Source organism: Canis lupus, chromosome X (assembly GCF_003254725.2).
Source record: "Canis lupus dingo isolate Sandy chromosome X, ASM325472v2, whole genome shotgun sequence".
Lineage (NCBI taxonomy): Eukaryota > Metazoa > Chordata > Mammalia > Carnivora > Canidae > Canis > Canis lupus.
The window spans coordinates 49,151,240-49,174,826 of NC_064281.1; the positions used below are offsets into that span (position 1 = coordinate 49,151,240).

Consider the following 23,587-nt stretch of genomic DNA (forward strand, 5'->3'; position numbering starts at 1 on the left):
ATTGCACCAAAAACAAAAATATACAAAGGAATAAACCTAACCAAAGATATAAAAGACCTGTACTCTGAAAACTATAAAACATTGATGAAAGAAATTAAAAAAGGTCACAAAGAAATGGAAAGAGAGTCTATGCTCATGGATTGGAAAAGAAAACATTGTTAAAATGTCTATACTACCCAAAGCAATCTACACATTTAATGCAATCCCTATCGAAATATTATCAGAATTTTTCATGGAGCTAGAACAAACAATCCTAAGATTTGTATGGAACCACTTAAGACCCTCAAATAGCCAAAGCAATACAGAAAAAGAAAAGAAAAGTTGGAGGCAACGTGATTTTGGTCTTCAAACCATATTACAAAGCTGTAATCATCAAGATAGTATGGTATGGCACAAAAACAGACAGATCGATTGAACAGAATAAAAAACACAGAAATGGACCCACAAGTGTATGGTCAACTAATCTTCAACAGGGCAGGAGAGAATATTCAATGGAAAAAAAGACTCTCTCTTCAGCAAATGGTGTTGGCAAAAACTGGACAGCAACATGCAGAAGAATGAAACTGTACTACTTTCTTACACTATACACAAAATTTATTTCAAAATGAATGAAAGATCTAAATGTGAGAAAGGAAACTATCACAATCTAGAGGAGAGCATAGACAGCAACCTCTTTGGCACTGGCCATAGCAACTTGTTACTATATACATCTCCAGAGGCAAGGGTAACAAAAGCAAAAATGAACTCCGAACTTTATCAAGATAAAAATCTTCTGCACAGTGAAAGAGACAATCAACAAAACTAAAAGGCAGCCTATGGAATTGAAGAAAATATTTGCAAATGACATATATGATAAAGGGTGAGTATCCAAAATCTATGAAGAACTTCATAAACTCAACACCCAAAAAAACATATAAAAATGGGCAGAAGACATGAATAGACATTTTTCCAAAGAAGACAACGAGAGGGCTAACAGACACATGAAAAGATGCTCAAAATCACTCATCATCAAGGAAATACAAATCAAAACCACAATGAAATACCACCTCATACCGGTCAGAATGACTAAAATTAACCATCCAGGAAACAACAGATGTTGGGGAGGACGCAGAGAAAAGGGAAACCATTTACAGTATTGGTGGCATTGCAAACTGGTGCAGCCACTCTGGAAAAGATTTTAAAAATCTAAAAGATTTTAGATTTTTAGACCCTATGACCAAGCAATTGCGCTATTAGGTATTTACCAAAAGGATACAAATATCCGCATTTGAAGGGGTAAATGCACCCTGATGTTTATAGCAGCAATATCCACAATAACCAAACTATGGAGAGAGCCCAAATATCCATCAACTGATGAGTGAATAAAGAAGATGTGGTACACACACACACACACACACACACACACACACACACACAGGAATATTACTCAGCCATCAAAAGAAATAAAATCTTGCCATTTACAATGAAATAGATGGAGCTAGAGTGTATTATGCTAAGTGAAATAAGTCAGTGAGAGAAAGACAAATACCATATGATTTCACTCACATGTGGAATTCAAGAAATAAAACAGATGAACATATGGGAAGGGGAAAAAAGAGAGGGGGGGGAAGCAAACCACAAGAGACTCTTAATGATAGAGAACAAATTGAGGGTTGATAGGGACGTGTTTGGGGGATAGGCTAAATGGGTGATGGGTATTAAGGAGGGCACCTGTTATGATAAGCATTGGATATTATATGTAAGTGATGAATCACTAAATTCTACTCCTGAAACCAATATTACACTGTATGTTAACTAAATAGAATATAAATTAAAATTTTTTAAATAAAATAAAATAAAGCAAGTTTTGACAAGAGACAGAGGGGAGGTAAAGGGAATAGAAGGGAGGCAAACAAAACAAAATAAAACAAAACATGGAAACAAGGAAGTCAGATAGAGGTATGCATTGAGATAAAAAGGTCAAAGACAAAACTTGACTCTTGAATTTTTACCATGAACCACCTCCACCCAGAATAGAGCTCCAGCTCAGGGATGGCCTTTGTGTTCTACTTCCAGAAGAAAGGGCAATGCCTTCTCCATCCAGCTCAGGCCATTGAGTTCAAGTCATCCAAAGTAGTTTCTTTTTTTAAGATTGTATTTATTTATTCATGACAGACAGAGAGACAGAGCATGACAGAGACACAGGCAGAGGGAGAGCATGCTCCACGCAAAGAGCCCAATGTGGGACTCGATCCCAGGATTCCAGGATCATACCCTGAGCTGAAGGCAGATGCTCAACCACTGGGCCACTCAGGCATCCCACATCAAAAGTAGTTTCTATGAAAAGAATAAGCAGCACCATTTCCATGTGCTTAGCACATTACAGTTTCTAAGTTGCTTTCACATCATTTCAAGCTCACTGTATCCTCCTAGCAGCTCTGGAAGATAAGCAGAGTAAGAATAAGACCTTAATTTTAAAGATAAGAAAGCAGGCCAACAAGCACATGAGAAAATGCTCTGCATCACTTGCCATCGGGGAAATACAAATCAAAACCACAATTAGATACAACCTCACACTAGTGAGAATGGTGAAAATTAACAAGACAGAAAACAACAAATGTTGGAGAGCATGTAGAGAAAGGGGAACCCTCTTGCACTGTTGGTGGGAATGTGAACTGGTACAGCCACTCTGGAAAACTGTGTGGAGGTTCCTCAAAGAGTTAAAAATAGAACTGCCCTATGACCCAGCAATTGCACTGCTGGGGATTTACCTCAAAGATAAAGATGCAGTGAAATGGCAGGACACCTAAATAATATAGTAACATCTATCCCAATGTTTATAGAAGCAATGTCCACAATAGCCAAACTGTGGAAGGAGCCTCGGTGTCCATTGAAAGATGAATGGATAAAGAAGATGTGGGATATATATATAATGGAATATTACTCAGCCATTAGAAACGACAAATACCCACCATTTGCTTCAATGTGGATGGAACTGGAGGGTATTATGCTGAGTGAAGTAAGTCAATCAGAGAAGGACAAACATTATATGGTCTCATTCATTTGGGGAATATAAAAAATAGTGAAAGGGAATAAAGGAGAAAGGAGAAAAAATGAGTGGGGAATATCAGTGAGGGTGACAGAACATGAGAGACTTCCTAACTCTGGGAAACGAACAAGGAGTGGTGGAAAGGGAGATGGGCAGGGGTTGGGGTGACTGGGTGATGGGCACTGAGAGGGGCACTTGACGGGATGAGCACTGGATATTATGCTATATGTTGGCAAATTGAACTCTAATAAAAAAATATACAAAAAAAAAGAAAAACTACACCATAACAACATTCATTCTCCTGGGACTGACAGATGACCCTAAGCTACAAGTTCTGATTGTATTCTATTTCTCACCTACACACTGAATGTAACTGGAAATCTGACCATCATCATACTCACTTTTGTGGATCTTCACCTTAAAACACCCATGTACCATTTTTTACAAAATGTTTCCTTCCTAGAGATCTCATTCACAACTGCCTGTATTCCCAGGTACTTGTATAACATAGCAACAGGTAACAAGGTCATCACCTATAATGCTTGTGTCATCCAAGTGTTTTTTATTGACTTCTTTGCTGTGACAGAATTTTTTCTGCTGGTTGCCATGTCCTATGACTGCTATGTGGCCATTTGCAAGCCCCTGCATTATATAACCATCATGAGCAGCAGAGTCTGCAGAATTCATATTTTTTGCTGTTGGTTGGCTGGATTGTTGGTCATAATCTTCCCAGTTATTCTGGGGCTAAATCTGAAATTCTATGACTCCAATTTCATTGATCATTCTCTCTGTGATGCTGCTCCCCTCCTGAAGATATCATGTTCGGACACATGGCCCATGGAACAGGCTGTTTTAATCTGTGCTGTGCTGACCCTCAGTTTGACCCTTATGTGTGTAATTCTATCTTATATTATCAAAACAATTTTAGGATTTCCATCTATTCAGCAGAGAAAAAAGAAAAAAGGCCTTTTCTACCTGTTCTTCCCACATGATTGTGGTTTCCATCACCTATGGCACATGCATGTTCATTTATATGAATCCTACAACAAAAGAAGTGGCTATTAATAAAGTGGTTTCACTACTGAAAGAAAGAAGAAAGAAAGAAAGAAAGAAAGAAAGAAAGAAAGAAAGAAAGAAAGAAAGAAAGAAAAAGAAAGAAAGAGAAAACAAGCCTAGACAAAGGAATTCACTCAACTATCCCAGGAGAAGAGGCCAGAAGAGAACCTAGATCTTCCAACTCACAGTACAAAAAATGTTTTTCTTCTAATCAAAAAAATGGCTGAGTGCTTCTATGTGTCAGAGGTAAATCTAAGTTTTTACATATACTAACTTATTTGATCCCCATTTTGAAAATGAAGAAACCAAGGTGTGAAGAGATGAAGTGATTGCTGAAGGTCACAGAGAGCCAGAATGAAAACCCAAATAATTTGACTTTGGAACCAGTGCTCTTGGGCTGCCTGGGTGGCTCAGTGGTTGAGCGTCTGCCTTTAGCTTAGGGCGTGATCCTGGGGTCCTGGATCAAGTTCCACATCAAGTTCCCTGCAGGGAGCCAGTTTCTCCCTCTGCCTGTGTCTCTCTCTGCCTCTCTCTGTGTCTCTCATGAGTAAATAAGTAAAATCTTTAAAAAAAAAAAAAAAAAGAACCAGTGCTCTTAATCTCTGCTCTCCACAGCACATCCTCATGCCCCACAGGATCAAAGAACCTCCATGATATAGCAAGGCATATAACAGTGTATATATTACCATAAAAAGAGAAAAGTGAATATATACAGATATGCTTATATATCCATAGAACATTTCTGTGGAAGGACTCCCTGGATGCCTATGCAGAGGAAGCCAATGGTTGGAGGGAAGGGGCAGGAGGGAAGTATTTCACTGTGTACCCACTTATATCTTTTAGATTTTGATCATGTGAATGTATTTTTTACTCAAAAATAAAATAATAAAAAAAATGGGTTGGGCAAAGCTATGCTGGGATCACTCTTACCCTTACAGATGCTTTTCAATGCTGGGCCAAACTTTTCCCAGAAATCAAGTTTGCAACATTTAGGTGATCATATAGTTTTGGCTAGGAAAAACTAGGAAAAGCAAGGTCAGACCTATACCTATACCTGCCATCTGCCAGAGGAAGCAACTTGGAATGGCAATTCTGACCCTGACCACTTTGGGAGGAAGAGCCACCTCTTCCTCCCAAAAATGAAGAACAGAAGGTGTCTCTCATTTTTTCTCTGGTTTCCCCACTCTAGAAACTGTCTAATCCCCCAGAAAAGACAATACCATAGTCATCCAATAGGTTTTAGCATCACAAGTGAAAAACAACACTTTCAGTTAAGCTCCCTAAGCCAATCAGGGGGCCATAAGAAAATAAGTAGTGGCAGGACAGATGAAGAAGGACACAAAAGGCCATCTTCCCCAGTGTCTAACACCCAATGCATGAGCTCCACAAATTATTCCATATCCTTCCTCTCACCACTAAGTCTCAATGTATCTCTCCAGGGCTCAGAAAGGCAAAAATAAACAAGCTAGAAAGGCTCCAGGAAATCTGGCCCACCTCAAGAGTCTGTGGTGTACAAGGAAGAACACACAAAGTGAGAAAAAGTCAGCTCAGCTGAGATTTAATCTACATCAAGGCCAGGTGAGAATCAGCCAAGATGTTCTCAAGGGACTCTCCCAGCTTTGGTTCTTGGATTTCCTCTATCTTATCCCTCAAGAATTGGTAAAATACTCCACAGATCAAGGCCCTCAAACATTTTCTCAGATAACCTTTTGACCTAAACCCTTACGCAGGTCAGCCACACAAAGCTTCTATACCCAGGAAGCTACGAGAAGGTGGAGGTAGCCAAGGTGGATCAAGTGTTTTCAGGGACCCTTCTGAAGTAGCTTAAGTGGGCAGAACAATTCCCTCTTACAATATAGCTTAGAATCTTCAATGCTTCACCGCTTCCAACATACAAGAGACGAGTAGGATGTGAGCTGCCGTAGAAAGGATGAAAGGTCAGTCAGTGTGCCTCTCATGGGCAAGCAGGGCACTGCTGGGAAGGGTAGGCCCCAAGTAGCACCCCATTTTCTTGCTATGTGTCAGAGATAAACCTAAGTTTTTAATACATATTAACTTAAGCTGCCACCAGCAGCATCCTTTGGCACTGTAATTCTGGCTAGTAACTTGGGACTATAGAAGGAACACTGAACAGATCTGAAAGCATGGTTTCTAATCCTGAATCCACCACTGCCTATTCCTATATCCTCAGGCTGGTCCCTCCCTTCTCTGGACCTCAGTATCCCCAACCCTAAAGTGGAGCCAACACTGATTAAAAAGAAGAGTAGAGGGAAGGAGTGAGAAATAAAGCAAAGACAAGCTCCTGAATTACCTCTAAACTATCTGTAATAATGACCTGGATGGATTCTTAACAATCCAAACAGGAGCAACACATTTTACAAGGCATGTTCCACATCCTTTGCCATAATGAATTCTTGCACCCAAGAATCCTAAGATTTACATGTAAGCCCATTTTACAGACCAGACAACTGAGCCTTAGAACTTTGCCGACAATGTATAGGAGGAAAAACCTGAACTTGAGCTACATATTGTAGTTCCTGACCCACTCCCTTAAACAAAGCAGGTGAAATGACCCTGAGCATAAAATGAAATAATATACTCTCTCAGGGTCAGAACTGCCATTCCAAGTTGCTTCCTCTGGCAGGTGGCAGGTATAGGTGGTCTGACCTTGCTTTTCCTAGTTTAGGAAGAAGTACTTGCTCCTGATGTTCTCCACTTTTCCTTACTGCCTATAGGGTTCCTGAGGAGCCAAAACTATATGATCACCTAAATGTTGCAAACCTGATTTCTGGGAAAAGTTTGGCCCAGCATTGAAAGGCATCTGTAAGGGTAAGAGTGATCCCAGCATAGCTTTGCCCAACCCGATACCATGAGGTTTCCTTCCCATGACTCACTTTTCTTTCTATGGCTACTGTGATAGGAGTCAGGCCTGGTTGTTCATGGGCATTGACACTAGATTAAGGATGGGGGTACAACTTTGTGGGTGAAGAATAAGTATATCTGCAAAGCATTTTCTCAACTCTTAGTCTATATGAGTCTTGCAAGCATCTGAGGGATATACTGGCTATTTTGCCCATAGATCAAATAAGACCAAGACAGAGGAGGGAAACCTGACTGAGGTAGACCCTAAGCTGCAGAATAGTAAATGAATTCATGTTTCTTGATCTTAAGTCCAAAGTTGAGAAATGAGCATAAGCCTGTCACAGTCAACAGTATCCTGCCCAAGAAGCTCTGAGGATACTGCTTTGAAGTCTGCCACAGCAGACCTGGCACACTGTAACCACCTGTTTCACTGCTTCATGCCCTTCAATCCAGACCCAGTCTAGGGTTTTCTCTTTCCAGTTCCAGCCTTTGGTTACTAAAGGCCAGAAAGGCCTCCCCAGGACATCCTGACCTGGTTTCCAGCTTGAGAACCTCTAAAAATAGCAGGTCCTCATTAGTGGGGCCAGATGGCTCAAGCTGTTATGGCCTAGGGGTAGGGCTGTGGTCATTAAGAAAGTGGCTATTCAAGAGGCCTGAGGTGATCTCTGAAAATGGTTCACTATTCTTTTGACCCAGAAAACCCTACAAAATCATGCAAAGCAAGAGGTTCAAATATTTGTGTTCACTTCAAGAACACACATGAAACTGCCCAGGCCATCAAGGGTATGCATATCTGAAAAGTCACCAAGTATCTGAAGGATGCCACTCACTACAGTGATTGAGTTGGTAGGTGGGTCCAGGTCAAACAGAGAGGCTGGACACAGGGCCAGTGGCCCAAAAAGAGTACTGAATTTTAACTGCACATGCTTAAAAATGCAGAGAGTAATGCTGAACTTAAGGGCTTAGATGCAGATTCTCTGGTCATTGAGCATACCTAGGTAAACAACCCCCCTCAAGATGTGGCATAGAAATTATAGGGCTCACAGTCAGATTAACCCATACATGAGCTTTCCATGACACATTGAGATGATCCTTACTGAAAAAGAGAAGATTGTTCTTAAACCAGAAGAAGAGGTTGCACAGAAGAAAAAGATATCCCGGAAGAAATGGAAGAAACAAAAACTTATGGTCTGAGAGTAAATAGTAAATTCTGCATAAAATAAATGCAAATAAAAGTTTTAAAAAAAGAATGTGGTTGTTCTCTCTACCCACCACTGACTCAGGAGAAGTTGGGCCTCTGCACTCCCCTTATGCATCCCACCACTTCCTCTCACATCATCCCACCCATAACTTAGATATACTTGCTCTGGTGTAAATTGTTACTTTACTCCCAAGAAAAAATGAAGTTTAATATTCAGTTACTTTAGGTTTTCTAGGACATTATTCATAATTATATTATTCCATGATGGTTTGTAAGTAGATTGGGGGATAGAGGAGCAGGCTCAAGTTTTCTTAATTGATCAGTAACAATTTATCTTCTCTGTTCTTCTCCATCTGCTTATTAGCTCAACATCTGAGGGCTTAGTTATAAATTTTTTTTTTTTGCCTTGAAGAGCCTGCTATAACACATGCCATCTTGTTCATTTTATTCCTGAGCTCACTGCCCTCTGAAGCCTGATTTCAGGGATAAAGGAAAGGAAAGCCAGAGCAAACTGATAAAGGCCTATCAGATGAGGCCAGTGCCCTTTGTGCCCAGTTGGAAAGCTGGGACAGTAAGTTGGTCCTAAGGGTCAGCATATGTTCTGGATCAGAGTGTGTCCCACAGGGATGTGTACCACAGGTGTGTTCAAATGTGTCTCATAGGGAGAGGGTGGTTTGTCCAAGTAAGTCCTTAAAAGTGCATCTCAGGGATAGAGTGTATGTCTTGGGAGTAGAACATATCTGAATGTGCATCTCAGCATGCCCTATGTGTATTTGGGTGTGTAGTTGTGTTTTATATGCATGCATGTATGTCCACACATACAAATTTACATAAGAACGCATCATGTTTGTCTTTGTGTGTATACCATGCCTGTATGGAGTATGTCCAAGTGTGAGTATATCCCATGGTTAACTAAACGTGTATGCTCCAAGCATGTCAGTGTGAAAGTGTACTCCACACGTGTATTCCATATACCTCCCAAATATACCTCACAGAAAGAAAACCTCCAAACTGAACATGAAGGACCATAGCATCTATGGCCACACTTCTGCATTTGGCAAGGCCTCTCATGCATCCCTGGATGATATAATTTTTGAGTGGACGTACCATAGGCCAAATAGATGTATCTGAATTGCCAATTAGTTCAATGCCAACCTAGCCAGAATTATCTAGTGGCATCTATCTGGTTTTATCTGCTACTGACTAGCTTTTATAATAAGACCTAGATAGAATCAAAGTGCAAAAGGCATCTTTAGAACAATCTCCTTGCCCAAGACCACTTGGTATAGGTGGATTGATAACAGTTAACTACATGCTAAGCTCTTCCTTGCACACCTCTGCTTTTAAGAGGAGCACTGATCTGAGTCAATATGAGCAATTCTCTGAGTTTCAATTTCCTTAGCCATAAAATGGGACATAATCCTGGCCTTGCTCACTTTATACGGTTGTGGAGACAGGACAATGTGGCAGGACTATACAATAGCTCTTACCTTCTTGCTCTGCCCCCTGGAGCAACAAGAATCTTCCAAACAAAATGATGCAGACAATGTGAAGAGTGTTTATTTGTTCTAAGTAGGTCGTTTGCGAGAAGCCTACAATTTCTAAAACAAATCTTAATCATATCATGAGAACCCACTCCTGCTCATCACAAATCCTAGCCAAGGACTTAAGGGCCAAGAATTGACTTTTAATTGCCAAGTGCCTAGATGGTTCTGATTTGATGGACTTGAGAAGGCACTAAATAAAAACACAGTTAATTCTGGCTTTCTTCCAAGCTCCTCTTTTAGTTTTGCAGGAGACAGGGAGAGAGAAAGCCAGTCTGCTATTCATAGCAATATGTGTGTGGCCTAGTGGGGGAGATGGAGCTGAGGGTAAATAAAAGAAAGCTTCCTATAAAAAAAATTCCAGCTATCCACCAAGGACCTAAGACATGTGCCAGGTCATAGGACTTTTATACTTTTAAGTGAGGGAAGTAAAATAGAGTCCTTCATGCTGTGATGGAGAAATAAGGCAAAAATACAATGGTATTTGTTCAAGGTCACCCAGTAACTAAGTTCATCTTTGTAAGCCCCTCTTAATTTATGTGCATGTCTTTCATTAACAAACCTTTAAAAAGGACCTACTGAGTGTCAGTTCCCTCCATTATAGCAGTCACACAGATTTCTGCCCCAGAGAGTTCTCAGGGATTTTCAGCACCAATTAACAGAAAAAAAAACTAACTCAAAGAATCTAAGTACCTTGTCCAAGGACACAGAGCTAAAATATGACAGTTTACTAGTTCAGTCACCCTTTGCTTCCCATCACACCACACAGGTTTCCCTCACCATCCCTGAAAGTCAAGAGCAGCTTGTAAGTCACAGGCCCAGAAACTCACATCCTTGCTAGGCAACGTTCTAGTTCCAGTACTACTACAAACATACTGTGTTTCCTTGGGCAAGTCCCTTCTCTTTCTGGGCCTAGTTTTCCAGCTTCCACAATGAGGGAATTAGATTCAGAACAGCTGCAATACTCCTTTTCTAGAAGATACAGCTGTCTGGAATGACTTTAAATGGCACTAGAACTTCCAGAGTTTGAACCCAGATCAGTTACATGATAACTCTTTGAGCCTCATTTTTCTCATCTGTAAAATGATAATCCCTGCCTTTCCAACTTCACAGGGCCACAGAGATCAAGCAAGATAATTTGTAAAACCCAATGATCAGTGTATGACAATGTTCAAGAGGGAGAGTCAAGAATCAAGTGAGCATCACTAGCTCCAGTTGCCTTTCTCTAAATCCAAGCACAGAAAGTGTCTATGTGCATTCTGTGCAATAAATCTTCCTGAGCCCTCCTGTGCAGTTCAACCTAGATTCTTAAGACAAACACCTCGCTGGTTGCAAGATCCAAAAGAAATTAAGAAGTCCTTCTACTCCCTTTGGGCCCTAAGCATAATTTTGCCTTTGTTCTGAGCCCTCCCTTTATACTAGGTCTACCACAGCCTCTCCTAGGGATGCCTGGCTCCCCCCTGCCTGCCTCTTTCTCAATGCCAAAGCACCCACTACTGCCCAGCCCTCCTGCCAACCAGAAGGGTTCACAGAGGGAGGAGGAAGGAAGAGAGTGGGTGGAGGAGAGGCTGTGGGAGGTACAGCTAAAAGTAGCTGCTGTTTTTAGACACCACATTCTGAGGGGGTGGAGGGTGGGCTCTTAGCACATCCTTCCTGCAGCCAGCTGGGCATGGAGGTGCATGGCTCCCCCTCCTCTAATGAAGGCAGGCAGGCAGAGACCAGAGCTGCCAGAACTAGTCCCAGAGCTGGCTATGGATATGCAGTGCTGGCCTCTTCTGGGCCCTGAGGGTGGATGGTTGCACAGAACAGGGCTGCATCTAGGGCTCCCCTGCTCAGGAGAACTAATGTTGTCTGCGGGAAATTCTATGATTCCTCGTTCCTCATCTCACTGCCTGGTACCCCAAGGGCTACTGACAGGCCTGCTCTCCTCCAGGAGGTTATATAATACTACTGTTTTCCCAGTTTCTCTGTCAGCTTGCTTTCTCCAGCCAGATTTGAGAGGTTATTCAGGTCTCTGATCCAGCCAAAAGAGCCCTGAGCCAGCACCCTATAACAGAGGTAGCAGGTTACAGAGGATAAAGGCTTGATTTGAGGAGTCAGGAACCCATGCCCATCACTGAAACCTTGGACAAGTCCCTTTTCCCTTCAGTGCCTTAGTTTTCTCACTTATAAAATAGGAAATAGAAAAGGGAAAGGGAGGCATGTTGCAGATCTCCAAGGCATTCTGAAAGAACCCTCTCCACCCCACCAAAGCTGTCCTATCTTCCAAGCAGTCTGTCTCTCACTGGGCAGGGCCATCCCTACTCTCTTAATCCCAATTCCCCTAGTAACTAAGGTCTGCACTGGCAAGATGATTACCTCAAGACTCTGTCTTCCACCTCTGGCCCTAGGCCCATTTCAACCATATTAGTTCTGCTTTTTCCTGTTCTATATAGAAGTTTCTGGCTCAAATTTCATTTGAGAACATGGTTATTCTGTTGAATCCACTCCTCATTAAATCCACTCTTGAACTTACCTTCTAAGCTTCCTCCTGAGTTTCCCTCTATATTAGTGGAACCCTTTCAGTTCTGAGTCATGACCGCATTATGACCAGGGTCCACTATGCAGACTAAGCTAGAAGAAGTGCAGGATGTGGTATCAAGAGTCCTGGGTTCTAGGTCAAGATCTACCACTTCCTGAACTGTGTGATCTTGAGTAAAACACTTAATCTTTTATCTATAAGAGGCAGTTCAGGAAGCTTAGAAGAAAGGGGGAAAGGGCCAACCTGGAGGAAAAGGAAATATTAAGGGAAGGATGTGTTTGAGGTAAGTTCTTTCTTGCCCTTATCATTCTTCTGTGCTAGTTTCCCCCTGACAAAAATTGGCCATTTGGTCTTTGAGCATCAAGGTCAAGAGTTGGTAGCAGAGAAGAGGGCAAGTTATGCATCTATAGCAGAGACATAGTGTATGGAAGGCAGACCTTCAGTAGGAAATAAAAACACTGGAAATGGCCTTAGAACCCCTGGATGCCAGGCATAGCTATAGCTCTGTTCCAACCTTGCTGCCAGAACTTGATCAAGGCCCTTCCCCACTAGGCCTCAGTTTCCGTGTCATTATAATGAGGAGTGGATTCAACATAAGAACAGAGCCAAATACAATTAGGAAGGCAAGTCTATTACCCCCAAAATTACCTTATATATTCCAAGTCTGCTAAAAGGGATCTTTGGATTACCTGCCGGTTTTGAATAAAAATATTCTTAATCATTTTGATAATTTTTATTAATTACAAAGTAAGCATATGTCATTAGAGCCAGAAGAAATCTGTGAAGCTATCTAATCCTCCTAGCCTTATTTGCAGATGAGGAATCCAAATTTTAGAGGGGAGAAGTAATTTACCCAAGGTCACCCAGCAAATGAACAGAATCTCCCCCACTATTATAGCAAATGCACAGGGACTTTTTCCTGAATGGTTCAAACCATCTCATGGCTGACAATTTTAAACCCAAAAAGGTCCCCAGACCTCTTTGGGGTTGAGTCCTTTTCAGACTGGGTACGAGTCCCTCAAATTTGTCAAGGCCCCCACAATCCTAGAATAAAATCTCACCATCTGCAAAGTCTGCCTATTCACATGTGTGATAAGCTAGATTCAGGCTGATCTGACATTTCCTTTCAACATAGCAGTCATTCTCATCCCTGGATGTTTTCCTGTCACCTCACAGAGCTTTTAAAAAATATTGATGCCAAGGCCTCATCAGATCTCCCCAAGAGATTCTGTGAATTGTTAGTATTGTTAACTTCTCAGGTGATTCCAATGTGTAGCCAAGGTTGAGAACCACTGGTTAATAGAAACAATTCCGCCAACAAAGGGAAACATGCACAAACATTTTCTTGAACTTTTTGAAAACCAATTATATTGTTTTAAAGCTACATCTATGATGTCCTGTTTTTCCAAAAAGGGGAAAACAAACTGATGGTACACAGAATCTACAGTTGTGTGCACTAGCCCTCAGCAAATCCTGGGCCCAGTTAAGAAACACAGTTTAAAAAAAAAAAAAGAAAAGAAACATATAGTTTCTGGGTACTGAAAAAAAATAGGGAATTCTGGAGCCTGCAATAGGATTTACCAGGATTAACATGCCAACTGGACTCATACTCCTTTTTCTGATGAGGTCATTGGTTTGGTAGATGATTACTATTAACCTAGTATACACTTGATGTCTACAGAGCATACAGCAAATCTCTCATGCCACATTATCCTCATTAACACATCAGTAGGATAAATGATGGTAAAATCCAGTGGATTCTGCACTTGCTGACCAGATATATACAAAATTAACACTGTAACTCCAAGACGGGACTCTGGTGAAATTAACTCCAACATATTGAACATTTTTTTGGATCAATAATTCAGATTATACTTATTCAGTTTCCAAACAATGCAATGCTAGAAGAAACTGCTAATTTGTTTCATGGCATAAAGAAAAAGTAATTAACCCTCCCCCCCAAAAAAAAACATGAATAGGCCAACCAAATGAAATAAAGTTTAACTGATGCAATACTAGAAGGGACTGTTAATTTGTTGCACAGTATAAAGAAAAAAATTTAAAGCCCATAAGAAGTTAGAATTGACTAACCAAACAAAATAAAATTTAATGAATATGGCTCAAAAAAACCAATTCCACAACAGAATAGAAGCCTGGACTAGACAGCAAAGCGTTTCAGCCTATAGTCCAAAAAGGTAATATAGTGGTTCTTAATGCTGACTGCATGACTCTGGGGAGCCTTAAATTTTTAATTTAGGGGGGGAAAAAGCTGCCAGGGACCTATCCTACACCAATTAAATCAGAATTTCTCAGAGTGTGGACCTGGTATGGATATTTAAAAACCCCCCAACTGATCTGAATGTTCAGGGAGGGTTGAGAACCAGTAGAAGGCAACATTATTAGATATTTCACAGACAGATCAAAGTCCCTTTGTACTTGTACTTAATCCTGATCAAGTAGCCCCTGGAGTAGCATAATCAGTTCTGGGCAGCATATTTTTAAAGAAATATAGAAAAATAAGCTTTGCGCAGTGGCAGTATCGTAGCCAATGAGGTTTATCCAAGGCGCGATTATTGCTAATAGAAATATAGAAAAATAAGAGTACTTTGAAAGGAAAGACAATTGTATGAAAACTGCAATTCCTTCAAAACATTCTGTATTTTAGGCTTCACCAATACACACTGCCTTTCTCTTTAAAGATCCCAAATATTGAGTTTTCATAAGACTAAAGGGAACTCTTTGATATATATTCAAGATTAAAAAAAACATTTTACTGAATATGGAATTCTGTGCAAAATTGCTATAAGAATGAAAAGTATGAAAAAGAACTAAAAATGTGAGTAAGCTGAGGAAGCTAGTATGACTTCAGAAGTGACTCACACACCTCCCTCTCCACCTGACTTCATTCAGCTTCACACTAGCTGGGAATGATCAACTCTGACTCTCCCCACTCTCCATTTGAAAGGCAGATCTAAGTCCATCCCACCAAAGTCTCTGACCTTTATTTACCTCATCTGTAAAGCAGGAAATAACAATCATCCCTATACACTTCACAAGGCTGATGTGATGCACAAAATTTAGAAAAGATGTGAACTTGCTATGTAAGCTCCACAGACCCATGCACTGACAAGGGATTACTAGTACTATCATTACTGGACTGTATCCCAAGTCTTCTCTATCCTCTAGGCCCTTTTCCCTTAATAGCCATATTGTGCTTTGGTGCCAGGGCAAAGCATGTTTAACTAAATGTTCTTGAGAGCTAGACCCACCTAATGACAGGAGACACGCTGGGCAGATATCAGAAGAACTAGCTTTGATCAATGATTCTTAGAAAGCCAGAGCCTCAGTTTGCCTAGAACAAGTTGCAGAACTAGAACTAAGAGCTAGAGAGTATAAGATTCCTTGCATCCATCCCACTTCTTGGGGCAAAGCTGCTAGGGCTGGATCCAGAAGCTTTGTGTAAGATCTTCTGAGGACATAGTTAATTTGGGAGAATAGTTTCAATTCTCAATTATGTCCTTCTCCAGAGCAAACACTCCACAAGCCTAAGGGAGCAGGGGCCACAATAACAGACAAAGGCCAGGAAGACATGGCTTGGCTCCATTCCTGCAACTGTGAGACTGTGCTCTCTAGTCATAGCCAGGCACTCTCAATCTGGGCCTCACCACAGGGCAGAAGAGGTTCACTGGGATCTCTCAACTCCCTAAAAACTTAATCACCCACACAAGTGAATGAGACAATCAGCCAAGGCCCAAGACCTGTTCACCAGGCCCACAATCAAAATGGCCTTCCTAATTTGCCCAGCCTTCCCATTTGGAAACTACTCAGAGACCACTGACATAGAAACAAAATCCCCCAAATTCCACACTGCAGTCTGCCTGGGCAGGGTTCCCTAAGCCACAAACAAAATTGGGGCAAACTAGGCAACTGCTTCCTACCCCCACCAATGGGGGGAAAGCACTGCTCAGTTTATTCCCACTATACTATCCCTTCACCTCCTCCCTGCCTCAGCCAAAAGTCAGAGTGAAAAAAATATTTTTCAGGGTCTACAGACTTCTTTGCACTAAAGCTGGACTGTGAAATGATTCAGTCAATCTTAAGAAGCCGTTTGGAGGAAAGGAGAAAGGAATTTGAACCCAGGAATTTTCCAATAAACAGTCCCCATGGCTGGAATGAGGCTAGGCTCTGTATGCCTTCTGTGGATATGTTTTCTAGGCACTTGCAGGCAATGAGGCTCTTGCTTTTTCTTTGTCCGCTTCCCCAAAAGCATCTCTCCAAGTCTTTATAGGCTCCAGCGCCCTTTCTCCAGAGGCCTTCGTGCCTGGGCCTTTAAAGGGTGGGCTCTGGAGCTCGGCAGGAGCTGAGTGACGTAGGAGGTTGCTAGGATACTGATAAAGGGCTGTTCTTGAATCCCCAGGAGGAGAGCTGGGAGGGAAAATTTCTGAGCTGGAATTTTGTCCTAAAAGCAAAAGCTTATCCATTATCCAAGGAGGTCAGAGAGGAGGAAAGGAAGCTAGAAACTTGGGAAAAGTTGGGACACTCAGAGATGAAAAGTCCTCTTCTCTTCCCACTCCTCCTTCTCCCACCACCCGCCCACTTTGAGCAGGCTAGAGGAGGCTGTTATCAGAGGGGAGAATAAATGAAGAAAGGAGAGGGAAGAATAAAATGTTAAAATGTAGAAGGTTCCTTCCACTCCTCTGGGATGCATTTTTCATTTTCTCCCACTCTTTTCTTTTTGCATATCCTCACAAGTCTGAAGGAGAAATGCCAAACCTTTAGGATTCACACAAGTAAAAAGTCACACTGCCAACTTTGGTTCTCTACTTCCCAAACTCCCTTTTAGCTGCTCTTGGGTGGCCTGCCATCTGGCTAGCAACATCCCCTTATTTACCTATAGATAAGTTAATTTGAAAAATGTTTACCCATTTTGTCAGTTAAATTACTGATGGAAAGGCTCAGTCAAGCAACCCCTTTAGCCTAAGGGGTTGTGCGGTGGGGGCAAAGTATTGTAGGGAAAATACCCATCCATTCTGGTGCCAGTCAAATCTTTATAGGCTCTAGCACAAGGAGGCCATTCAGAACTATGGAACACTCAATGCATGCCCTGCTGCTTTTCCTCATTCTTAGCACAACCAACCCCTACCCACATTCAAGAGTGTGCACCCTCTCCTCTCCACACATATGGAAGGGTGTGCATACACACCCACAAACATACTGCCACATATCCTACACACATACATTTCCAAAGTTTCTCTGCCAAGGGTCTGTCAGGCACTCAGAGACGAAGGTTGTGGCATTTCATGACACTACTTTGCCACAAACCTGGCTCAAAGACTAGCCTTAGAGAACCCTTGTCCCCTTAAGGGGAAAAAAAAGCAAAAAGCATTCCATTGTTGTAGTCCAGTTTTCTTCCCACATAGCTAGATAAAAAAAAAATCTCTTAGGTACAATTTAAATTTCTCCAGATACCAGCAACCAGGTATTCTTCCCCCTCCCCATCACTCATTGATTAATATTTAATTTTCTTTTTTTACTTGTTCTTTCCAGTTCATCTCCCTCTGATTTCAAGTGCCTATGGGCTCCCAAAATCATTGAATGCAATAACCTGGAGGTCACCTAGTCCAACCATCCCCAAGTGCCAATGTTATAGGGAACCCCAAACACATTGAGAAGGAAAAAAATGCCCAAGGTAAAATAACTACTCAAAAGAGAGAACCCAAGTATGTAGCTGATCAGCCTAGATATTTTCTAGTCCAACATGTCTCTAAACAAAGTGCCCAACCAAAATAAAAGCTTACTTTATAGAATATCTCTGGAGGTAAGGGTATGTAGTGGGACGGGGGAATCACAAGATTCTCTTTGCAAAGAAACAAGTTCAGTTCAATCCAGCCCCACTCCCAACAAAAGAACCAAAGAGTAAATAACAAGAATCAATACCACCAAACTTCCCAGATCATGCTTATACCATGGTACCAACAGAATTAAAAAAAAAAAAAAAAGTCTTTAAGTCTTTTACCCACACAGAGCCAAGAGCACACCCTGGGGCTCAAAACCTCTTCTGAGGCCATTAAATAATCCTCTCTGGGTTCTGAGATCAGGACAATTTCAAGAGCTCCCTTCACAGTTCCCTTCCCTTCATAATCATTTCCAAAGAAACTGAACAACAGGACATGGAACTTGACAGCACAATGCAGGCAGATTTGTACATCACACATGAGCAGCCACCCACACGGGTGTAGGGGAAACATGCATGTAGACTGTATGCACCTGATTCATTGCTACATGGGCCAGAAACAGCACTATTTCAAGTCAGGTAAACACAGAATGAGAATACCTGCCAATTAGCGGATGGGGGTAGGGGGATAATAAATATCATGCACATTGGCAGCAGAGATAATCTTTTCCTGGCTTTTCCAAAGGCGCTTTCTCAGCAAAAAGAGAAAAATAAAAATAATAGCAATAGCAATAGCAATAATGACAGCAACCACCACCACTACCATCTAATACAGACAAGCAAATATATGTCAAAATTGAATGTTGTTTCTAAATCATGTTTTCCCCAGCTCTCATCCCATTCCATCCAGATTTTGGGGGGGATGTGGGGAGGAGTGCTCAAAACTCTTAATTTAGCATGATACATACTTTCATTTTATTATGGAAATCTTTCAATTAGAGAGACCTCTGATCTTTAAAGAACAAGGAAGCAAACAAAACCCACCACTTTCTCATTAGCACTAGCAAATTCTATTTTAAATGCAGTTCAGGAACATCATTGCAAATAAGATTATCCAAAAGAGGCATATACAAATACTATTATTCCCAAGGTGGGTAAAGAGTTAGCTTTTGTTGTTTGTTAGAGGACACAGAGAGAAAATCCACAAACTCAAATCCAGGGGTACAATCTTCTTTGGGAAAAGGAACCCAAACAGCTCTTGTCAGTGTCTCGTCTTGCCAATTCATAAAGATCAGAGAAGGCTTCTATGTCTCAGTCCATAATTCCAAAGAAACTGACATTTAATGCCTTAAGAAATGTTTTTAAAGGTGGCTTCTTTCCAAATTGGAAACTATGAATTGAACCATGGACAGCACATTGAGTCAAAGGACAATCACCAACTGCCAGCTCAATTCACCCCACTATATCACTTCTCAAATTCTCACTTCTCATTAGAAACTAAAGAACCATTTTCCCTAAACTCATTCTTTGTATCAATTTTTTTCCTCTTAACATTCAATGTAGGACTGTCTTTCCTAAAATGTCAAAAATCCATCACACTCTTCCCACAACAACCCTTGTCCAAAAACAAACCCAAATTCACTCCCGATGGCAAGAGAAAATTTTTGACAAAAATTTCCTGATGGAATTTAAAGGTAGCTTTCAAGAAAATGAATTGACAAAACACAAACAGCAAGGCCACTGTTAAGGATGCAGATCTTGCTCCATGAACGTCACATAGATGGAGAATGCACACACATGCAGACTTAAATAGAATGCATTTCTTCATCAACAATTTTACTCAAGCAATAAGCAACTACATTCACAGGCATATTTAAAAGACAAGACATGACAAAAGATTTAGGGAGAGATAATATACCAACGTCATACATATCACAGCGAGGCCATGTTGAAGCTCAAAACGTTTTCCCCCCTGAGTAAAAATTCTTGCTCTTTCCCTTTCTTTCCCTGTCTCTGTCTCTTTTTTATTCTCGGTGGTCTCGGGATGAAATCAAAGCGAGAGTTCGCAACAGCTCAGGAAGCTGGACTCCATTCAGCGCGTTCCCAGGAAAAACATGAGTATGACATTGACAAGCAGGAGGACTACAATCACGGCAAAAACAACTACAGTTTGCACATCCAGGGTCATGGTGCAATGCAGAACACTGTAGTGTTCCAAGTGGGGGGCCGGCAGATTGGGAGATGTCAGTCTCTGTTCTGTCAGACTGTCCATACAGCCACCATGCTAGAAAGGAGAGGAGGAAGTCTGAGGGTTGGGGAAGGGCTGGGTTTGGCGCCCGAGTTTGGTATGGGGTGGGGGGATGGGGACAGGGGAGATTGCTTTCTCCCTCCTCAGGATTAAGCTGATCTTTCTTCCCTAGCTGAGAAATCTTAGCTCGCGCTGAAGTCAGCAGAGTCCAGCATTCTCTCTCGGGCGCCAAGGAAAAGGCAAAATTCTGGCTTTCAAAGGGAAAGGCGGGAGGAACCAGTGCGAGGTTCTCCGGCGCGGGCTCGGTTGTCTGTCCGGACGTGCGTCTGTCCACCTGCCTGGCTACAGGTCAGTCTCGGTCTCCCCTACACCCTCTAGGTCGCTCGCTTTCCTAGCCCCTTCGTTTTTCTAGCCTGCTAGCTTGCTTGTTCTCTCCGCGGGGGTCCCAGCTACCAGCCTCTCATTTAAATCCTGCCTCGCTGGCTCTCTCCCTCTCCTCTCCCCACCCCCCAGCCTGTAGGCGGTGTTTTTATTCACCTAGTGACTGTGGGCGCCTGCGTGGGGCGCGGCCGGAGCTGCTGACAGTTCCCTCGGCCAATAGCTGATGCTGTAGTCGCGCGTTTACTCGCTGGGTGGGGCGGGACTTCAGCTGGCGTGCTAGCGCCGTCAGCCAATCAGAGAACTAAAGCTTCCCCTGCCCCCGACCCACTAGCGCGAGGTAATGATGGCTGGCTCTAACGTAGGTGTGGGGAGCTTGTTGGGAGTGGGTTGACAGAGACACTGGGAGAGGAAAAGGGAGGGTGCGCACAGAAGTGGGAGGAAAGGAAAGGGCGTGGCAAGGAGGGAGGGACGGAGGAATAAAGGGAAGACTATGGAAAGCAGGGGAAAAGAGAAGGAAAAAAGGGAAGGATGGAGATGAGATAGGGGTAGGTGAAGAATGAGAAGGATGAAGGAAAATAAGGGAAAAAAGGTTGAAGAAGAGGGACAAGGAATGGGAAAAAAGGGATAGGTAGGTGGGGAGGAGCCATGCCTTAGCACCCAGTTTTTTTGGAGTCTGGGCCAAGGAGGAAGCAAAGGTTTCTTTGGCCACTCCCTAAGTATTTTCAGGCAACTCATAATTAGCTATACACACACGTTCAAAAAACCATTGCTGTCACAGAACCACAAGGAAAGACTACAAGTTATCCAAAATCCAATTCTGTTTGGCTTTCTCTGAGACCCCTGTACTTGCAGGTCAATTTCCTTTCCTTTTTATGGTTTCTTTAGACTATGACTGTTTGCATTCTTCAACAAACTGGGTACTATGAAGAGAAGCCAACTTCGCAGTTGAAACAGCCTCTACAAAACTTGTAATATGCTTGAAATCACTGCTGTACTCTGTATCTTGACCCTGTGTCTGGAACTAGGGAAAAAGCCCTGGACTAGAAGACAGAAAGGTTTCAGATTTATTTCCAGCCCTACTTCAAGCTTGCTTTATGACTTTCAGCAACTCCTTTCCCCTCTCTTAGCCTCCATCTCCCTTCTGTCACATGAGGACTTAGACCTACTTGAAAATTCAGTGAAACCTCTGAAACCTCACCTCAGAAAAAATATATGCAATTTCAACAGGCTTCAGGGCCCTCAAAAACCCAAGACTCCCTTATACAGATCTCTAAGGGCCCATCTTCCTCTTACATCCTAGGACTGTAGAAGTGAACAGATAGATATTTGTGGAGGGAGGCAGAAAATAGATTAGCCAGGAATAGAACAAATTAAATTCTGGAACTCCTAGAATACCATAGACTCTAAGAGGAATGAGAATTGCTATTTATTCTCTAGAAATAGTTGAGGCTAGAACAGTCACCCATCTTAACTAGATGACTCAAAATTCTGAATGAATGCAGGTCATAAACAAAATGGCTCCTAGCCCTACAAGACAGAATAAAACCCAAAGAAGTCCCAACTTCAAAGTTTTGGGTTTATAACACCATCTATGAATGACTCATGCCAAAACAAACATAAAACCCTGAATCAGATCAAGCTTCTAGATCAATTATCAATTTACGGAACACACAGAGGACAGAAAAACATATTAAACTGCATATTAAACTGCATATGGAGATAGAGAAAAAAATAAAATACAGGACCAACAACCTGGATTTTTAACAAATAAACAAAAATGTGACTCAGGTGGAACTTTGTGTGTGTGTCTGTGTGCTTGTGCACACACACATTTGTGATATTCATGAAACAACTGGAAATTTGAACAGACTGAACACTTAATAGGAATAACTATTAATTGCTTAGCTGTCATAACTATATTGTGGCAAAGTTTAACAAAATGGGGGCAATAGGAGTAATCTTTGTGACCTTGAATTTGGCAATGGTTTCTTAGATATGACATGAAAAACACAAGCAACAACAACAAAATATATAAATTGGACTTCATCAACATTAAAAACTTTTGTCCTTCAGGGGATCCCTGGGTGGCTCAGCAGTTTAGCACCTGCCTTCAGCCCAGGCTGTGATCCTGGAGTCCCGGGATCGAGTCCCACATCGGGCTCCCTGCATGAAGCCTGCTTCTCCCTCTGCCTGTGTCTCTGCCTCTCTCTCTCTCTCTCTCTGTCTCTAATGAATAAATAAAATATTTTTAAAAAAATTTTGTGCTTCAAAGGATACTATCCAAAGTATGAAAAGACAACCCACAGAATGGAAGAAAACATTTGGAAATTACATATCTGATAAGAAATTTGTACCTAGAATATATAAAAAGCTCTTACAAATCAATTATAAAAAGAAGAATAACCCAGTTAAAAAGTTGGCAAAGGTTCTCAATAACATTTTCCAAAGAAATGGTCAATAAGCACAGGGAAAGATGCTCAACATATTAGCCATCAGAAGAATGCAAATCAAATGCAGGAAATGCAAATGCAGGATATTTACTATAACAATATTTGTAATAAGATACCCCAAGAATGGTTATAATAAAAAAGCTGGATGTGGAGAAATCAGAACCATCATAATACTGCTGGTCAAAATGCAAAATGTTGAAGCCACTTTGGAAAACAGTCTGGTAGTTCCTCAAAAAGTTAAGCATAGGGTTACTATTCCACTTCTATGTATATACTTAAGAGAAGTGAAAAAAAATGTCCACACAAAATCTTGTGCATGAACATTCATAATAGCATTACTCACAATAGCCAAAAGATGGAAAAAACTCAAATGTCCATCAACTGGTGAATGGATTAACAAATGTGGTATAGTCATATGATGGAATATTATTCAGCCATAAAAAGGACTGGAGTACTATTATTGCAACAATATAGATGAACTTTGAAAATATTGTAAGTAAAAAAGCCAGACACAAAAGACTTTTGTATGATGCCATTTATATGAAATGTCCATATAATTATAGTTTAATGAGGCTTTTGTTTCATTTATATATAAATATAAATGTGCTAGACTGTGATGTCA

The 23,587-nt window shown here is 41.5% G+C and overlaps 1 protein-coding gene and 1 non-coding gene across 11 annotated transcripts in view; one reads left to right on the top strand and one right to left on the bottom strand.

Annotated features, from left to right (window-relative positions):
- ARHGEF9 (Cdc42 guanine nucleotide exchange factor 9) overlaps positions 1 to 23,587 on the bottom strand; it is a 211,973-nt gene that overhangs the window by 154,870 nt on the left and 33,516 nt on the right. For 2 of the 10 annotated variants that reach the window (XM_035711526.2, XM_025436053.3), the window contains exon 1: positions 19,809 to 20,641. The exons of 5 other annotated variants lie outside the window; for them this stretch is intronic. In XM_035711526.2, the coding sequence (XP_035567419.1) occupies positions 19,809 to 19,817 (9 nt within the window). In that variant the 5' untranslated portion in view covers positions 19,818 to 20,641. Of the gene's footprint in view, positions 1 to 19,804; positions 20,642 to 23,587 lie in introns of those variants that run through there. 3 more of the 10 variants (XM_025436064.3, XM_025436052.3, XM_025436055.3) reach the window with 2 other exon arrangements.
- Positions 14,732 to 14,870, top strand: LOC112652629 (U4 spliceosomal RNA). Its single transcript, XR_003131617.1, has one exon. It is a non-coding gene; the product is annotated as a U4 spliceosomal RNA (small nuclear RNA).